The 20,315-nt window shown below is 51.4% G+C and overlaps 3 protein-coding genes across 3 annotated transcripts; 2 read left to right on the plus strand and 1 right to left on the minus strand.

Moving 5' to 3' along the window:
• Positions 1-70: 70 nt before the first annotated feature.
• Positions 71-5,578, plus strand: EDD37DRAFT_561017 (BRO1-like domain-containing protein; the record flags this gene model as incomplete). Its single annotated transcript, XM_062813865.1, has 5 exons — positions 71-1,500; positions 1,559-1,696; positions 2,134-2,203; positions 2,375-5,032; positions 5,234-5,578. 5 exons carry the CDS (start codon positions 71-73, stop codon positions 5,576-5,578), a joined length of 4,641 nt encoding a protein of 1,546 aa, XP_062674143.1.
• A 4,245-nt stretch (positions 5,579-9,823) lies between these two features.
• On the minus strand, positions 9,824-11,116 carry EDD37DRAFT_647907 (zinc-finger protein CreA/MIG; the record flags this gene model as incomplete). Its single annotated transcript, XM_062817952.1, has 1 exon — positions 9,824-11,116. The coding sequence occupies one exon, from the start codon at positions 11,114-11,116 to the stop codon at positions 9,824-9,826; it is 1,293 nt and encodes a 430-aa protein (XP_062674144.1).
• Positions 11,117-17,276: 6,160 nt separating this feature from the next.
• EDD37DRAFT_301818 (uncharacterized protein) lies at positions 17,277-18,626 on the plus strand. Its single transcript, XM_062811211.1, has 2 exons — positions 17,277-17,692; positions 17,758-18,626. Exons 1-2 carry the CDS (start codon positions 17,465-17,467, stop codon positions 18,352-18,354), a joined length of 825 nt encoding a protein of 274 aa, XP_062674145.1. The 5' UTR covers positions 17,277-17,464; the 3' UTR covers positions 18,355-18,626.
• Positions 18,627-20,315: the final 1,689 nt, after the last annotated feature.

A 20,315-nucleotide genomic window follows, 5' to 3' on the forward strand; every position in this document is an offset into this window, starting at 1 on the left:
CGATGTTTACGACTTCAAGCAGTTATAAAACTCAAGACGCAGGTTACGCAGCGTCAGCATCTCATACTCGATGAGCGCGGCAAGCACTGCGTGGGCCGCTTCGGCTCCGCGATTAATCAGAGCCTCGATACAATGCCCTCGACATTGTAACAATCTCGGTCGCAAACCCCAGACGAGAGAATTTTATTACTCCGCTACCTCCAAGAGACCTTTGGCCCAACAATCACCTTCGATACCTCGATCAAGTCCGTCAACGCAGACCCGACCCTTCTCCGCAACAGCAGCTTTCCAGGCGACGAAAGATCCTTATGCGACGTTAGGAGTGGGAAAGAATGCCAGTACCTCGGAAATAAAGAAGGCCTACTATGCATTGGCAAAGAAATATCATCCGGACACGAATAAAGAAGCGAGCGCAAAGGAGAAATTTACCGATGCACAGTCAGCCTACGAATTGTTGAACGATCCTCAGAAGAAGGCAGCTTATGATCAGTTTGGGGCCGCAGCATTTGATCAAGGCGCCGGTTTCGATGCCGGAGCTGCTGGCGGAAATCCATTTGCTGGTGGTGGCAATCCATTTTCCGGTTTCGGTGGAGGAGGAGGAGGAGGAGGAGGTTTTGGAGCTGAGTTCAACTTCGAGGATTTGTTTGGTGCTTTCACTGGCGGGCGCCGCGGGGGACGAGGAAGGCGATCTTCGCCTTTCCAAGAGGAGATTCTGGTGGGCGAGAACATTGAAGTCCAGACGAACATTTCTTTTATGGATGCTGCGAAAGGCGTGACCAAGAACATCACCATCACGCCGCTTGTCCAGTGCGGCACCTGTAAAGGCAATGGAATGAAACAGGGTGCACAACGGCAGCAATGCAAGTCGTGTAATGGCACGGGTACCAGGATACATGTCATGCAGCAAGGCTTCCAGATGTCAAGTACATGTTCTACTTGCAGCGGCACCGGAGTGACCATACCAAGAGGCTCGGAGTGCAACACTTGTTCTGGCAACGGAGTTGTTCGGCAAAGGAAGACTGTGCAGGTCGACATCCCAGGTGGTGTCGAGGACGGAATGAGGTTACGTGTGTCCGGCGAAGGTGATGCTCCTCCGACAGGCGTGTCCGCCGATCCCAATGCCCGAAGTCAGCGTGGAGACCTTTACGTCTTTATTCGTGTGGCGCCAGACGCCAGATTCAGCCGCAACGGGGCAGATGTTCTTTACACAGCCTCAATACCTTTGACCACCGCTATGCTGGGAGGCGAAGTGCAAGTTCCGACACTAGATGGAGACGTCAAGGTGAAGATCTCGACCGGCACGGGCACCGGAGATAGAATCACCTTACCTGGCATGGGTATGCAGCGACTTGGTGGACGGGGACCTGCTTCTGGTGATTTACGAGTTGAGTTCAAGGTCAATATGCCCAAGTACTTGACAGCCAACCAGAGGACAATCCTGGAAATGCTGGCCGATGAGATGGGTGACAAGACGGCAAAACGCATTATGAATGTGAACCAGTATAAGCAGTGAGTTGATGAATTCTGAAAGGTCGGGCAATACTTACCTTTCACCCAGGGAACCTACCAAGGACAGCAAACCATCCCAGCCATCAAACAAAGCCTCAGATCATAAGAACGAAGGGTTCTTGAAGTCCGCCTGGCACAAGCTTACCCACCAGCACGATAACTTGGAGACGGATGAGAAGGACACAGCGTCCAAACCAGACGCCAAAGACGATGACGAGCCGAAGAAAGCCTCGGGCTCTGGATGATCCATGACATTTTGTTCAAGTTGAAAATCCCAACTTCTTGATTTTATATATTCATAGCGATGGCGACAACGGTTGTGGACTGCATCCTTTCATTCGAAGAGAAGATGTTCCACAAAGGCAGCTGGATCATCACTTGTCTGACATCGTTTAGGCCTGCGGACAAAGTGTACAATAATTGCATAAGGCGTGATCGTTGAGGCGAAGAGGATACCCATCAACTCAATGTGTAAATAGATGGCGGATGGGATAGTCGAAAGGACCATATAATGGTATAAACAGTATACCTTGTAAAGGGCATATATGCATGTCTGGGATACAAGTACTACAAGTACTGTATGTCCAGATCTACATGGACCGTTCCGTGAAAGGCCTAAGTTAGTAGCTTAGTATGTTGTGAATCCAGACTCAATTGTTCGGATTTCACCCAATCGCCATTGCATCCATCATATGTCAACTTACCTTTTGGCGGCTACCTGCGACCCTCGAATGCTTCTGAGCCGTCGCCAAAATCCTGCCCCATAATGGTGTTCTTGGTGCCTTATACATCCTTCCGTCCTCTCTAATCCTTGATATACCTCTAATCCTCCCGCGGTCCGAACGCCACCGTCACAATGGTGCAGGCACCGATGCTATCATGTCCGCTCAAGCAGACGAGCGAGATAGACTGGGTGGCCCCATTGAAGAATTATATACGCACGTCCTACGGCGATGATCCAGAAAAGTTCACCGAGGAGACAGCCACGTTAAACAGGCTGAGGCAGGACATGAGAGGAGCCGGAAATGATTCAGCCTCAGGAAGAGACTTGCTGTACCGGTACTATGGGCAACTTGAACTGTTAGATCTGAGATTCCCTGTGGACGAAAATCACATCAAGATATCCTTCACCTGGTACGACGCATTTACACATACCGCGACATCCCAGTACTCCTTAGCTTTCGAGAAAGCTTCAGTCATATTCAACATATCTGCGGTCCTTTCGTGCCATGCAGCCGCTCAAAATCGGTCAGAGGACAAGGACCTCAAGACGGCATATCACTCGTTTCAGGCTTCCGCAGGCATGTTTACCTACATCAACGAGAACTTCTTGCATGCGCCGTCGACCGACCTGAATCGTGACACAGTCAAGAGCTTGATACACATCATGTTAGGTCAGGCGCAAGAGATATTCTTGGAGAAACAGGTTCGGGATGCGAAGAAGCCCGCTCTGCTAGCCAAACTTGCCGCGCAAGCGCAGTTTCTCTTCGGTCAGGCAAAGGAAGGGTTAGAAGCCGAGAGTGTCCGTGGGGTATTCGATTATTCCTGGTTGAAGTTTATCCAGATCAAGGCTCTACATCTGTCCTCACTAGCAGAATACTACCAAGCGTTGGCAGATGATGAGACAAATCAGCACGGTTCGGCGATCGCTCGATTGCAGCTCGCAGAGAAATCGAGCAAGCAGGCCCTTTCGTTGGCCAAAGCATTTCCCTCTTCTCCTGCGCCCTCCTCGACTTTGGGCGCTGACACCAGTTCGACGTCACAAAACATAATACGAAGGCAATTGGAATCGGTGCAGGAAAAGCTGGGCGCCCTTGTAAAAGACAACGACTTCATCTATCACCAGACAGTACCCGCCGAAGCCTCATTATCTCCAGTCACAAAAGTTCCCGCAGCCAAAGCCATTCCGCTTTCAGAATTGTATCAAGGGCAAGACATCCAAAGAATAATCGGCCCGGACCTCTTCCAGAAAATCGTGCCGATGTCTGTAACGGAGTCGGCCAGTATGTACGATGAAGAAAAGGCCAAGCTGATTCGTTCCGAAGCCGAGAAGGTCGAGCAAGCAAACGGCGAGATGGCGGCAAGCCTTGATTATCTGAAGCTCCCAGGCAGTCTGAACATTTTAAAAGGCGGACTGGATCAGGAGATGGGTGTGGATAGAGAATTCGAGCGCTGGTGTCAGGAGATCGCGAACCACCCGCCTTTCAACAGTGCATTCGAACAGCTCCAGAGGGACAAGCAGACTGTCTTGGACAGTCTGTCAAAAAGCTCCAAGCAACTTGACATGGAAGAGAGCGTGTGCGAGAAAATGAGATCAAAGTACGGAGCAGATTGGACACAGCAGCCCAGTTCCAGGTTGACCTCGACCCTGAGGGCAGATATTCGAAGTTATCGAGACACTGTGGACGAAGCTGGTGCTAGCGACTCGCAACTTTTGGCGACTGCCAGACAGTACGAAGGTGATTTTGAAGAAGTGAGGAAGGCTGGTGAACATGGCGAGTCTGATGTCCTGTATCAGCAAGCCTTAATCAAAGCCGGAGCTGGGTCGAAGGGCAAAGGGCGAGAGGCTGAGGAGGGCTCACTACTCGACGAAGACTATGGCGAGGGCGGCTTGTCCGTAGCAGATCAGATTGAAAGGGTCGAGGATCTGCTACGAAAACTCAATCTAGTCAAACGCGAGAGGACGCAAGTTCTCAAAGACCTCAAGGAGAAAGTCCATACCGACGACATATCGAACGTCCTCATTTTGAACAAAAAGGCTATCGCCAACCAGGAAAACCAACTGTTCCAAGCCGAATTGGAAAAATTCCGGTCACACCAAAACCGCCTCATTTCCACCGTCCACAAACAGTCCTCGCTGCTGAAAGAACTGACCAAGGCATACGGTGACCTACTTCAAGATAAGCGAGTTCGATCAGACCAACAGAAATACGATGCAATCCAGAAGCAGCGAAACAGTGTACTTAGTCGGTACAAACGGGTATTCAGTGCTCACGAAGATCTTGTTCAAGGTCTGATGCGCGCCCAGAGCTTCTACAAGGAGATGAAGGAGAGTGTCGACAGTCTGGAGAAGAACGTCGAGTCTTTCGTCAGCAACCGCAGGGCCGAAGGAGCTCAACTTCTCCATCAAATCGAACAAACCAAGAACACCTCATCAAGTGGACAAGCGGCAGCGGAGCAGAAGCGAATGCAGGAGCTGATGAACAGGCTGTCCATGGAGCCCAAAACAGCTTCTCCTTCGACAACAGAACCCCCTGCTCTTCCTCCCTTACCTGCACTGAACGCAACTAGATCTCCAGCACCTGTTTCGACATACCCTAAGAGCAATCCCGATCCGCGCTTCACAATACCTCCGCGCTCCTCACCCGCACCAGTCGTACAGAATGGATACTCGCATCAGCCGCAAGCACAGTCGCAACCCTCGAATCCGTCTCCTATCGACTCTCAACATGCATTTGCTCAAGGTGCCGCGACACCCTTGACTACAGGCTACAACCCAATGGCCTACCCAGAACGATCGGCGGTCACCTCGCCAACTCAACAGCCAGGTGGTCAGCAGTCTTACCCATTTTCGCCAGTCACATCTCCTCCGCCCGGCTCACTGAACGCATACTTCCCTCAACAACAATCACAACCCCAACCACAGTCGCACACTCCAATACAGCCCATGAATTTCTCTGCTCCAGGCCACCAATACTCGCACCCTCAATACCCCTATCAACAGACAGCACCGACGCCGGGAGCCTATCAATCTCCCTCACCGCATCCGCAGGTCCCTCAATCGCAGCCTGGGTATCAGAACTACCTGCCATCACCTTACAACATTCCGCAAAACTACGTGCCCCCACCACCACCGCCTGGCCCGCCCGGCGGAGGTTCTATGACGCAATATCCGCCGAACCAGTCTGGCGTATGGGCCAGTGGTCCAGGAGGATACGCGAATTACCAACAACCCAATCGGTATGCTCAGCAGCAGCCCCAGCAGCAGCAAGGGCAGCTACCTCCGCAACAGGTGCAGGGTGGAGGCCAGGCTGCGGACCCATGGGCTGGATTGAGTGCTTGGAAGTGATGCACACGAAGTTTCCAGAGCTGTCGAGGGAGAATGTTAGATGGCGGCATGTTTTGTTTGTGATCTGACACATCAGCATGAGCAAGCGATGAGTTCTACGGCATGATGCATGATAGGGGGGTCCTAGCGTTAGCATATAGTGAATAATCGCTGTGTACGACCATTCGCTGTTTGCCATTCCCCTGCTGAGATTCTCCCTTTGAACATGCTGAAATCGAAGCCTGTGTACAGCCTTGAACAGCTGACCCTGCAGCAGTCGACGGTGCGGAGATGCACGGCAAGATGCGGGAGTCTCCCACAAAATAAATCCGGGGGACAAGCCAGCGAGGCCAGATGCATACGGTGAACAATCCCATCTGCGTAACCAGCAGAATCAAGTGATTCGAACAACAGCAACAGGCAGCATTTGCGAAACAGATACGGCCATCCGCCTAATGGTAACCGGAAGAGCCCACCCGTGCCCACCGTACCTGGACCACATCCCGAGACCTCCAAAAGGTGATCATCGAAGCTCTGATAAGGAGCTGAACGGTGCAAGGCATGGTGCAAGGCATGGTGCTCAATAATAATGATGGGCAATAGATACCCCGAACCGGAGTACATACAAGGATACTCGTCAACGTCATCGGTAGGCGTCAAAACGGGCCGTTTATCTCAAACTTCGCATCGGTCCAAAACACCGACAATGTTTATCAGGACTTTGATCACCGATCAGAAGCGGCGATAGCACCCCATTCTGGAAACAACAAGTAGTTTGTTCTTCAGTTGGTCCACACCCCAGGACGGCCACCGCTGGCCTTGAAATGCGAGTTTAGAATCTCGATCAGTAACTTACAGATCCGTCGGAACGTGAGGCAAAGAAACAAGGCTTGCCAAACCTAACAGCAAGGTCAATTCTCCTCAACGGGCGGAGGGACCAAGTTCGGATGCAATAATCTCTTGCAACAACTGCACGGGGAAAGCTCCAGTCAGTCAATGGCGGGTGTGGAGGAGGCTGAGAAATTGTCGATCATCCATGGCCTCCACCAAATACATCGGTTCCGCTAACACCATCAAAGACGGTCTGTTCCTCACACTGCCATCCGTATGGGGATTTTCTTGTTGCAACTTGCGCGAGTGGGACTTGAATCAGTATAGACTTTCGCGAATGGAGAGTCGACTGGGAATGATAAGAGGTTGGAAAGCTCTCTTGTGAGAATTGGATTGATCGTCCACCTCCCCCCATGCCTCGTTGTCGTATCTATCCTGCTCCTGTTGTCATTCTTAGTGATACCAATGCCTTTCCGCAACAAAGCTCGTGTCTAAGAACTCTGGGCTGCTGCATAGTAATACCTCATGAAATGTTAACTTATTACTGCCGCTTACCAGTGATGCAGCCTTTTCGTTTTCGTTCCCAAGACTCGTGTCAGAAGGTTCGGTGACGGATTGAGTTCACTGATCAGACAAAGGTTGCGTCTCATCAATCAGCATATGGAGAGCGACAGAAGAGCAATTACCGGCGACAGGCAAAAGTCTTTGTCTTCGAAGATACTGTGGTTTGAGTGCGCGGTACAAGAGCAAAGCAACTAGCCACTGACTCGATCGGCATCTGAACCGGTAATCAGTCGTATCTTCTGCGCCCCGACTAGAGATAAGAGAGTCACACAACATGGCGACAAGTGAGATGCAAAAGTGCTCGTCATCCACCCTCAACGTAAGCTTTGACGTAAGTTTCTGTTGAATTGTCGATCCTCAAGGCGGAAAACAGCGGGTTTCGAATTTCAGCATGTGCCTGCGCATTCCGCTTGCCCATGTTCCCGGCCAGTGGATGCCGGCGAGGTCGAGTAAAGCCCTCGTCACCCCCGCTCGGATGCCCAGTCATGAACTGTAACGTCGTCTGAGTTGTTGTGTAAAAGTGACAAAAAAACGGAATTGTCCAGTAGACTGCATGTAGCATTCCCCGCAAAAAGGCATTTCGAGGCCTTGATGAGAAGGAAGTGCCCCAGGATCTCCGTGTTCCCCCACCACCACCACCTTCGGAAGAAGGATTACTTAGTTGATGCCGGTGGGGTCACTCCTCACCCTCTGATGAGGTTCTCAGGGGAGCACATTGACCATCCATGAATCAATTATTGAATAATCACGACGTGCTCATGTTGGTTTGCCAAAGCTTTGTCTCATACTAGCAAGGACGATCCATGCTTCACAGCCTGTTTTCGGGCAGAAGGAAGTTGCAGAAATGTACATTTGGATGGCGTAATTTTGCTCACAGATTATCTCATCTGGGGCTGAAGTACCCTCTCTCACTGCACCTCGCGTCTTTTTGAATCAGGTCTGTGCCGATCCAACCCAACAATTGATACATACCTTGAGTCGCCAAACAATAAGAGACCAGTTTGGTGTATGAGGGCTGCCAAGTCGTGAGATGTGAGAGCCTCGGACCACCGGTATCGTGTCCCGGGTGACATTTAGCCTGATGAAGACATCCGCCCGAGTACCTAGGTAGTCAAGACATGTTTTATCACGAGAATCTGACACACATTCCTCCCTGAGTAATTGATCTGGATCTCCACATATTGACGTGACTGGCCCGCCGCAGCAGTGGTGTCCTCTGTAGTAATCATCTTTCAGCCTGGCTGCCAATGAGAAGGAGACTAGAGCGGAGGACAACCCCCCGGGCAATAATGTCCTCACTCACGGCTATCTCAAAACAATATCCGAGGGTGGTACAAGATTTGACAAAGTCCAGAACATGCTCGGACTCATGCCTGTGCGAAAGGCACATGGGTCGCCACGCACGGCTGGTATCTGGTTAAGACTTTTCGATGTGACCGATACCCACTGCTAGCTCGTTAATTCTGTCCATCAAGCAATAAATGAAACTTTGATAGATCAAGCCGAAGTCATTGCGACATCGGGGAAAGCAATCCTCAGCAAATTGTCCATTCTGCTCGGGACTCTCTCGGCAAACGCGGCATGAGACCTGGTCCAGAAAGATGGTTCTAGTGTTGGGTTGTAACTTTTCATCCGGGAAGACTTGGTACAGGTCAAGACACCCCGGGCAGTATTGCAACTTTTTGATCCCCACATGTTGGAGTCTCCGCCAAATTCCCCGGCATATTATTGTTTGTTTCTCCGACAGATACTGATCTTGTTGTCGTTCCCGGGAAACACCACAGCTCCGCTGCATACGCGGAGACGAGGGTGAGGTGGACATGATTACCATGGTTCAGGCCTCACATTGGCTCCTTCGTGGACAGCAATCGCTCCTGGCCCCCACTGGAGGCAAATGAGATCAATGCTTTCAGTCAGTTGTTCAGCCGGACCAGGTCACGCATGAGATGAGGCCTGCATAGTGTGGGGGGGATTGTGTTGCACGGGCCGATAAGATGTCTGTCTGTGAGTGTCTGCTGAGAAGCCTCTCAGCCCAAGGTTGGGCGCATTGGCAAGTTGGGGAACAGCTGAGTTGATCGCCTGGAGCGAGCAGGTGAATGGTCGATTTACCACCGCCTCAGCCTATTTTGCTTATCCGGCAGGAGGACACCCTCCTTGACACTGGTGCAAGAACGACTGCCTTAATCAGGAGGCTTTATCTGTCTTCTAAGCGAGTCCGGGGCTTCGTGGGCGTGCATGGCTTAGGTATTGATATTGTTCAAGCCCTTGTAGAATGTCGTGATGCATCGTGACTCAGCGGCGCATATCCCGGAAACATGGAGCGGCCAAGATCAAGAACCATTCGACGATGAATGATGGAAGTATGAATCCGGAAGGACATAGAACTCAGTATGTCATTTGCACCCATGTTCTCAGAGCAAGAATACCGTAGGCAGCATCATGGGAAAGCATGGCTCCCCGCCACAACGTTTGCCGCTAGGCCAGGCACTGTTATTGCTGGAAAAGATGCATTTGGATTGTCTGGAAAATTACACATGTAACTGTGGGATTGGCTGTAGCAACAGCAGCAGAGCCCGTTTGCCTGACTCGACACCATTTGCCATACAATCTCTGTCCGCAAAAAAACCCAATTCTATTCGGCGCATTCATCCGCGCGGTATCCCATGGTATCCCTTGTCCGTCTATAATTTGCTCCTCGCTGTCGTGCCTCGACCCCGGATGATTCCTGATGCAATGCCATGTGCGGAAAAACATACTTCTGCCTGAAAACTCCAAATAAACAGAATTCGTGATGGAAAAAGAGGCGAGTTCAGTTACATCGTGCTGTCCGATTCTTGTAAAACTCCATAAGCGCCAGCCTTTCCGCTACAGTCATCTGGAAAAGTCGCCATTGATAGACGCAGCCGTACTTGATTCGCCAGAACTAAGCCCACTTGGAGGATGTAGCATATCACTGACACCCAGTTTCGGAAGTTGTGGGACTGGCAGTTTACGTTGCGTTCCTGTGACGATGTCTGCGATAGAGGGGCCGGTGTGTTGAGGTGGTGGAATGTGAGAGTACGATCCATCAGCCTGAGGCTCCATCGGCGCCAAAAGTGGTGTATGCCCTAATGAAAGATGGCGCAAGCCAGGTAGTTGTAGATCACTGCCATGGTGAGGTCGAAGACGAGGTGAATGCCCCGGAGTGGCTAACGGTGTATGGTCTGGAGTGGGCGAGATTGACTCGTGGGAGAATGTAGGCGATGAAGGAGCAGTAGAATGAGGCGAGCTCGGTCTTGATCGCTTGTGGCGGTGGTCGTCTTCGTGGTTCTCTTGCGAATGAGATCTTGACATAGGGTGCGAAGAGATGGCGTAGGCCGATAATGAGGGCAGACGGCCGTTACTGTTGGCGGTTCGATGACTGAAAAGATGATGCTGGTGTTGATAAGGCACACGCGCTATGTGGTCGTCTCTCTCAATCTGAGAAGCAGCTGAAGCGAGCAGATTGATATCCATGCTGTTACCTCTATCGTCATGTCGTCCAAAATGCCCCAGGTGTCCATGGCCAGCATGAACAGCGAAGGAGTGAGGCGGCGAGACATTGGGCGAGGCGGCGGCAGAATTCGGTGCTGACCTCTGCATGTTCTTGTTGGGTGGCGGCATCATTTGCGCCTGGGAATTGACGTTCTGATTAGTCCCATCCTGTAGACCAGCCAACGCAGCAGCGGCAGCGACTTGATGGGTTTTTTGGTTGCGGCGCGAGTTGGGGTTGTTGTGAATGCGCGAGTGTCGGGTCAACTCGTCCGATCGACTGAAGCGCTTACTGCACCCGGGGAACTGGCAGGCATGAGGCTTCTCTCCCGTGTGTGTGCGAATGTGTCTTGTCTGATGTTCCAGGCGGTGAAAGGCTCGGTCGCAGAGAGGACATTTGTACGGGCGCGGAAGGTCCTGTCGGTCGTCGTTGTTGTTTGTCTGAGTGGCCATAGCCGTAGGTAATAGACAGACAGCGGCAGCCATATTACCGTCGGTCTGTGTCGTTATCGAGGTGCTGGTTGATTGCGTGCCGGTGCTAACACTCTGTTGAGGCGGCTGCGAGGTGGCCGTAGTCGGGGTGTCTGGGGAAGAAGAAGGAGGAGAAGGGTTGAGGAGAGCAGTAAAGTTTACTGCAGACGAAGAAGGTTGCATTCGAGCGAAGGGAGAGCCGGAGGACCTTTCTGTCTTCCCCAAAGATGATCGCTTATCGTGGGGGGCCGTGATTCATCCACTCAATAGCGGGCGTGACGAAAGCGCAAGGCAGGCCGACTCTGGGGTCGGGAAGACGTACTCGGTAGAATTGGAATGGGAAGTTGGACTGGTAGCGCGGGTGGTCTGGCAGAATCGGGTGATCGAGTGGTGCCGTATCGTAATGGTGTGGTCAGAGAAATATTGGGGGATGAAGGAGGAAAAGAAAGGCAGGGAGGTGACGAAGCGTCAGAGATGCAGTAATTTGCGAGGGAGGGCTTGACGCTGATGTTGGAGAAGAGAGAAGTTTGTGTGCGAATCCGATCCGGCAATGCGGACTGGAGACTGGAGACTGGGGGGAGCAGGGGTCTGCAGAATACGTGCGTCTGTCTTCTTTTTTTTCCTGACGGAAGATTGCAGAAAGAGGCGAGGGTTGTCCAGCCGAGAATGCCTTGGGAATGTGGGAGGGTAGGCCGTGTCTTCGGGGGGACCCTGCTGCAGGATGGTGTCGTAACAGTGGGAGATACCGGAGTCTGGGTGGGTGGGCGGTAGGCTATGACCGTTGCCCTGAGGTGATTTTTCTGAGGCCAAAAGTGTGGGCACAGCGCACGGCGAAGAACAGCTAGCGTGATCCTTATCGGTCCTCGTCGAAAGTGTAAAAAATGACGAGGTGAAGGGGCCTGAGTGTCAGTCCCCGTAGGGAGATACCCTCCGTGGATTTAGATGATGGATCAAGGATCAATTAATTCCTGATGCATCGCCCGACGCAAAAGCGTGTCCGGATGGAAAGATTGGACGACTCGGATTGCCGCCCACACTTTTGTGTGAAACTGATTCGAGTTGACCACTTCTATGTATATCCTCGCACCCCAGGTTGTGTTGGTGATTCCTTTCTCTTGCAGGTTTTGCCCCTTGTTCTGTTTTGTGTTTCGCGGGCGTGCCTTGCTGATCAAACTGGTCAAGGGATCCGTAAGCCGATGGATAGTCCGGGGCAAATTGTAAGGTTTGGGAGTGCCTCCGAGGGACCGAAGAGCACTGATGTGATGGCACTGATGGGGTCGGAAAATTGGCAAAGCTGTGACAGTTGTTGATGGGTGGGAATGTCGGTCCGAGGTTCGATCGACTTAGTGGTTGAATTCGATAATGGGACAACAAAATGATGTGATGACAGTGATGTTACTTTGGGCGTGGGCGTGGTGACCTGTGCATCATCTGGTTCAGGGTAAACGTGTGCGCGGTTGGTACCTAAAGGCAAAGTAGATTTGATACGGGGGATGGGAAAGAAAAAGATGGGGAAAGAAGGAAAAAGACGCCAAAGCGCCGAAGTACCCGCGGTCCAGATTCTTGCGGGAAAGTGACCAGGAGGAAATGCCGAAGCGACTGCCAGAGGCCGTCAGGCAGAAAAGAATATCCCAACAACGATAATAACTCGGGGAGACAGATAGGCGGAATGGAGTCCGTCGGGTGAAAGTAACTCATCCTGATGCCTCACCGACACTCATGGTCATGTACCTCTCTACTTACCAGATACGCCGTCCGGAGTACCGCGAGGGTACCGTCTACCTACGCTATCTCTTGCAGTCTTGAGCACCGCCTGATCCATGTCGATTTGGCTGATTGATACGGATACTGTGTTCACACCACTTCAGCCCAAAGTGACGACAAGGCCCGGAAACAGTGTCCCTCCCACGCACCCAAAAAGGACCTTGCATACTATTGCTTTGCCCCAAAGACCAATCCAGCAGCTTTGAAGCCTACAAAATGATCTGAGCGCCCCAATGGTTTCGTTGATCGCATCGTACCCAGACCTTGCCATCAGATAATGATGTACTCCAATTTGAAAATGCAATTAATTTTTCTCGCCGCCGAATATCCTTACGACACGACCATGAATCCCACGATCCTCACAGTACCAAAGGCTACGGCCGACATCCTCCCTGGTAAGTTTCCAGAATGCCAGAACGGTATCCCGACCGACCCTCCCGTGTGTTATCAGCAATCACCCCATCCATGAGGCCAAATCCGAACCTAGAAGACTGCCCAAATCACCCTAGCGTTTAGCCTTCGGCGGCCCCAGAATCGGACAGAAGCTGGCTAAAGGAGGAGCATGTGGGCAGACGCTGGGCCTCTGAATGGGTATGGCCACGGATATTGCGGGACGCCTCCCTTCGGTGGCACCCTTCGTAAATGGACCTTACAGCCAACAAGTGGGGAAGCCCGTAGCATATGTGTTTCTAGCTGGGCTCTCGGTCTGAATGCCCCGAGATACAATTCTCAGAGTCCCTTGTTACCTCTGCAACAGACGTCCTACACTGAGAATGGATCCCATCCTGACAAAAAGTGACAGGGGGACATAACACTCTGTGCGCGATCCAGGTTCTGGACTCATACCGCCATCATTATTCGTATATGGAGTTGCAGGTAGTATGACCGGTACTGACAGAGAAAAGTATTACAAGACACGGGGCCAAGTTTGAGGGAGCTGACAAGCGAAGGCTGACCGCCGCAGTTCCTGGACTAGTCATGCAACACGAGTCGTATCGGCCTCGTCAATCAGCGTCCATATCGCGCCTCTCCCCCACATTCTTTGCCTGATAAGTGATAACATCATGCGCCCGGAAACTTTGCGGTATGATGATCAACTGATGGCAAAGAAGGAGAATTCCTGTCAGTCTATCCCGTGTCAGACCAAAAAAGTGAAAAGGCTTTGGCATGTGCACTGTGCATGTGCAACTTCATCAATTGTTGATGGTGTGCTCTAAATGGTCATTTGCTTTGGGCACAACCATCGGCACCCTCAGAGACAAGGCAGCACTCCCGGGAGTAATCACTGGCGCGTCGAGATGACATACCCGTGCATCTTTGATTTCACTGATTTGACTAGGCTAACAACAGGGATAACAATCATTCAACCAAGGATTGAAACCGTCCCAAACATGTGCTCAAGCCTCATTTAGATCCTCCAGCAGACCAGACTATCCCACTTCTCCACAGTCTCGACCCTTTCAGCCTGCTGCCCTCGGTTCCCGGCTAAAGACACGGCGCAACCTCTGGACCAGTGCCCCCTGGGGTTCACGGAGTTCCTTTGTCGATGTTGTTTCTTCTCGTCAGATAAGTTAAACAATCATCCGCGAGGATGTCTTTTGCAACCGGAAATGTTCTAGGCTATCGAGGCCACCCACTTCCATGGGAAAAAGGAAATTGGCTAGCAACTTGAACGTGGGCTCTTTCCCCACATGGAATCCTTCACAACAGGTCACTGTGAGACTGTGAGTCCCTTATCAGATCACGGCTCATAGTGTCGGCTCCGCTGGGTTCTGCGTTTCGACACGGGTTCTGGCCGAGAATTGACAGCTTGTAGTCGCTATTGCTTGCTGCCAGCTACAATCGTGATCAAAGGTATACATCTACGATGTGGCCGTCGGGTCGTCAAGTCTCGCAACATGCGGCAGAGGCCACATGTCCCGCGCTGGTCAGCCGATGCGATGTCACCACGCAGATCGCATGACACGCTTCTTTCGCTTCGACAATATGGTAAATCGAATTCAACTCTGGCTGTCATCCCAGAATGCGGTTGCAGTCGACAAATCATGAATCGTATCGAGTAAAATGAACAAGCGAGACCTTCGGTTTATCACCTCCGGGCAAAAAGACGCATTGATCTCTCGACCGGAGGAGAGTGCACCAGGACATGAAGGTCATCGGGACGTCTCCTCCTGGTGAAGCGAACATGTCAACCACTTTCGCCATGCCGGACAGAATTGACAATCACAACAAAAAAGTTGGTACAATTGGACCATCGACTGTGACACAGCCTTGCAAGCTGTAATCTGACGCAACTTGATGCTGCTGGCGTCACAACACGCAACAGTGATAAGGGGGTGTCGATGTGTGAGCATCCTTTCGTATGATTTTGCGATTAGCTCGTTGCTGGAAGATCAAGTCATAGGTGCATACAGAGAAAAGCCCTCGCCCTGCCTGACTTTCATCTGTGGGACAGTGCTTGAAGTCAGTGCTTCACCGGATACTGCGCTTCTAGGGAACGGCCTCATGGTTTGTGCACCAACAGGGAATGCTCCATCAATAGCATATGGTCACGGACCGTTCTTCGTTCGATGGAGGCAACTGCCTAGCTTCACGTGGTGACTTCTGCCCAGCGATACATTGATCAATATCAGCCGTCCAAATCGCCTCTGGGTCCTGAAGGCCGATAGATTGGGGGGGCCTTTCGCAGCCACTCCGGGTGGTACCACAACTCCGACCTCGGCTATTTCCAGAGAGGATAGTTTCCGCGAGGCTGAGATCCTGAGTACTGAATCCGCTACATCGGAATCAACACAGACGGGCGGGACACCCTTACATGTTCCGAACACGCCACAGTTCGAGATATTGGGGCAGCCAGCATCGCAAGGTTACTGAGACGGAATGTCCGAAAACTTTCTGCATGTCAAAGAATATTATTCATGAGGGCTGCGCAAAAACCAAAAATCGCGCGGCTATACCCGAAAGTCAGGTAAGTATCTCCATGTGTAACTTGGATGGAGGCCACATGTCAAATTCTTCACGAATATCGCGCCTTCGAATAAACTCCCCATGGTACATCGCTGATAGGAATGAGTACCATAGGTAGTGCAGAAGGGTACTCCGTATTTTGGGTCCGAGTCACATTTCGTCTTGTCCCAAAGCCCGACATGACTGGATGTGGAAGGCAACGAAAAATTGCCAGAAAAAGATGGATCTGAGCTTGGATATTCGTAAGTGTTGTAGCGGAGTGTCCGGCCGGGAGTTGTTCGGTGCATGGCGATAAGAAGGCCCTTCAACGACTCAACGAGGTCAACGACACTTTGCATGTGCTTTTCAACCACTTGCTTGACGTCACGTACAGCGGATATTCATTCCCATCAGGCTGGTTCCCCCGTTTACACCTCCATCAAGCTGACAAAGATTTCTTAGCCAGCGCAACAGAACTCCAGCATACCACATGCAGAGATTTTCTGAAACGTCCATGATGTTCGTCCATGTGAGAATGTGGAACTGAGCATTGATAACATGCTTCCCAACCATCAGAACCGAGTATAGCGCATCTCTCAACAACTATATGGTTTCGAATTCCACACTGTCTCGGGATATTCGGTCTTGGTGTAGTCCACCATGATTACTTGACGAGGGGTGGCCACGCATCTCTTTTGGGACTTCCCTTCGCATGCTGCAAGAATTTATCTACATATGACCGCTTGATCCATGTGGTCGAAAATTTGGACAGCGAGGTTTTCGTTGCCACTGGGAGCTGTTGCGAACGGACGGCCTCTCGACGCCAGAAAAGCGGTTGTACACCAGAACCTCGAAGATGGGATGATGCTGGTCCGTGGAACACGGCAGATGGCGCACAACTTCTACTGGAGGTGAGATGAGACGATGCAAATCCGCATGTCGAGAAGACGTATGGTAATCGGTCTGCGCTGATACGTTGTATGGAAATTGCACATGCTTTGTGGTCGCACAAGGGATATGATGGGTCGCGATGAAGGTACCTGGGTAGGTACTGTAGGTGTTCATGCATGATTTAACGCGAGTGATAACAGTAATCTCTCTGGACTGGCTGGCAACAGTGCATATGTGCCTGGTATGCAACTGCGTCAGGTCACCTTCTTGCATGGTTCGGAGATAGAATGCGATTGCGGCGATTCTAAACAAACCTAGCCTGTACAAACCAACAGTTAATCAGCTGTGCATTCGTCTCTTCACATCTCTCCTCTGTGTAGTGACAATCGTTCATGAAAGTATACGGGACTCAATGCTCTCTTCGGCCGTCTCTGAGAGTAGTCAAAGGCTTCTCCAGAGGCACCTGGCAAGTGGTCCGCTTCGGGATCAGCCTTTCGATCTCCTATACGTGGGAAAGCAGTCACTTGAAAGAGCCATGGACAAGCGGCGCGAATCCTACTTGTACTCATGGCATCTGGTGCGCATTCCTCTTCCTCTATCCCACAAACAATTCAAGACGGAGAGGCACTGGCAGCCGCCCATATGCCAAGGCGACGGATGTACCCGCCACTGCCGCCAGATGTGGCAGGTATGATATCATTCGCATTGCATCGTGATTCGAGGCTTCGTTCTTTTGCCTGCGCTGCGCGTGTCCCTGAGGTTCACGGGAATTGGAAACTGTCCGTCCTTGACCATCAACTACAGCTCAAGCATAAGTCGTCAGCGGCTCAGATGTAACAGCCTTTTGGAGCCGAGCCGAGCTCAACTTCGCTCTGTGCGTTTTTGATCGTCTTTCTTCCGTCTTGCCCTGGTCAAAAAAGTTTCTTGACGATGCCTCCTGCACGCCCCCGCAACCTCGACGACTCTAGATCCGACGCCTCGAGCATTGTCACCATCTTGAAAGACAAATCCTTGTTGGGACCGACCGGCGCATCAGGTGTATCCAAAAACAAACGCTCCTTACTCAACACGAGCGCTCCTAATGGATCAACCAAGGCTGCCCTGAACGGCTCTGCTCCCGCAGCAGTCGAGGCGGAGAGAGATCCCAACCTGCCTCGGGTACGTCTCCCTGACAAGCCAACACACGTGGAAGTGCATGATATTAACGTAAGATCTTGTTATAGACAGATTGGACTACGATGCCAGTTCCCATCCTCCGCACCTACAGAATCGCCCATCGTCTCTCGGTCGCTTCAGCATTCAATCACCCACACGCCGAATTGACGTACACCTCTTCCGATCTCGCTCTGCGCACCCCTTCAGCGGTATATGCTCGGCGAAAAATGCACGAGCAGAAGCAACAACGCCGGAAACTTCAGTACGCACAGCAAAATGGCAGCAAGAGTACCAAGTCTAAGGACAAGAGTAAAGACAACGCACCGACATCCACATCTGTGGCGCAGTCGGTAGAGGTACACGACCAGAGCTCCGAGCCCGGTGCTGATGCGTCAACGACCGCTACGTCAACGTACCTTGGCCGGCGCGAACCAGCCTCGCACTTGGTGAATGCAGTGCGCAAACATTTCAATGCTCAGCAGCTCAGCGAGGCAGATACCATTGCCCGCTTTATATATGTCACCCAGCAGAACGGCAAGAGTGTAAGGACGGAAGGGTCAGCAGGCGACGGTACAGGATACTTGATGGGCAGCCATGGGCGGCAAATACGAAAGATAGACGGCCCGGGTGGTGAAGTTGGCTTCAGGTTGAGGTTTAGACCATGATAAATACTCTTACAGAAATTTGGTGGCGTTGGGATGATGATTGCCCAGTGGAAATAATGGAAAAGCATGGTGGGCTCAAGGCTTGACTGCGTATTAGACCTGGACCAAGGCGAAAACGGTATGCTGCTTAGACCGTACAGGAGGGATTATCCCCTGAAAAGAGAACAGCATTGGGTTGGTTGAAGAGATATCATGGTACAATTGGAGTCCTCTCTGGAAAGTGGGTTACGGTGTATGTAGAAAAGAACATTGTTGGGACTGAATCTTGCTGGGCATCAGTATGTCGTGAAACGGTTGTGAGGTTAAGACTTCCTGCCATATTGAGGGCATGGGTAACGTTTGCACTCCGTCATGAGACATCCCCATGATCACTGCCGAACACAGTCCTTTCCACGGTCATGCAGATCAATGAGTGCACACACGTAAAAATGCCATGCCAGACAGGGGCGATGTTCCAGGAAGCGGAAGGGAGTGGACGGCCACAGGAAGTCAAGGCTTCTTGTCTTAACTATCCAGCTTGTTTCCACCACAAAGAATCAGTGGTCATGGCCTCCTGGGGTCTTCAAGCCCAGCTTGTATACAGACGACGGTCTTTCTAACGGCCCTTTGTGTCTCGTAGGGACTTACGTGGCCATACCGGACCCGCGTCTGAGTGGTTACACTGCGATCGGCTGTCCACATCGTACAGAAGCAGGCTTTCTTCTGAGACTCGAACGAGATGCTGGGTATGAGATTCGCTGAGAAACAAGTTCCATCATGGTTCATTAGAACATCAATAGGGCATACCCAATCACGATGATTCAGCATTTCTGCTCAGAAATCTTACGAGTATGTCGGGTCGACGACTTCCTTGAATCAAGGTAGAACGGTGAGACAGCGTTATTTGCTGACGGCTCATGACATCTCCCATACCGAAGATGGTCGTTCTGACCGGGAGACGGGTGACATCCGGTGTAAGTTGTCAAAGCTGTCAAAACTGCCCTGTTGGAGCCTTGGATCGCAGAATGAGCGGTGTATCACAAGGCTCCCGAGATCGTCATCAAGCAGAACCTCTTGTTGTGGTGTGATATATCATCATCATTCCATCCAGTGCCATGAGGTGGTGAATATTCTTTGAGAGATACAGGTGATTGCAGGTTGATGCGTGCATTGGTCCACGTTGGAATTCTCACCCACCATAGTTAGACCAGACAATCAGTGATCACGAGCCACGGAGATTGTCATTTTCATGAGATCATTGCACATTGAGCTCCGATATCGAAGGGGTTAATGTGTGCTAGTAAGATGCCACGATGTGATATGATGTAAGCGGGAAACAAAAGCAAAGAAAAAAGCAGAGTGAAAGCCCAATCGAGGGCAGGAAATATCGGAATATTGAGGCCCAACGAGATGAGGCAACAAATTGGACCAAAACGGCCGGAAGAAAGGGAAATGAGTGGCCGTGATGCACGCGTCTTGACGGCATCTGCAAGAAGTGCAGTAGTGAGTCGGGAGGATGGAAGCAGTCAACGTCGGAAGATGTACCAAAATGCACGGAGAGTTAGATTGGAGGAAGAAGGGCGATTAGGTGTGAGTCCGGAGTCCGGAGTGAGGTATCGAAATGCACGTTTGGGGTCGGTCGCCTTTCTCTCCCGCAAAACCCTCCGGACTGGCAACAGCAATGGGCGCCCCATAGTTTGCTATTACCGTGCTCGTCATCACGCCAAACGACCACGTTGAAGCTGAAGGGTACTCCGTAGTGAGGTTCAGCATTGAGTGGGCTGGAGGCTGGAGCCTGGCTGACGTCTGAAAGTCTGGGGGCCGGGCTGAGACAAGGCAGGCAATGCAAGCAAAGCAAAGCACAAAGTACAGGTACAGTGCAATTCATGATGTGGCTGGCGTGGTTATTGCACTGGTCACAGCTCATCATTCTGGTTCGATTGTATCTTTGTTCGCTGCCTTGCATGGTCGTTAACATGTTC

This window comes from Exophiala viscosa (assembly GCF_022695815.1).
Source record: "Exophiala viscosa unplaced genomic scaffold EDD37scaffold_2, whole genome shotgun sequence".
Lineage (NCBI taxonomy): Eukaryota > Fungi > Ascomycota > Eurotiomycetes > Chaetothyriales > Herpotrichiellaceae > Exophiala > Exophiala viscosa.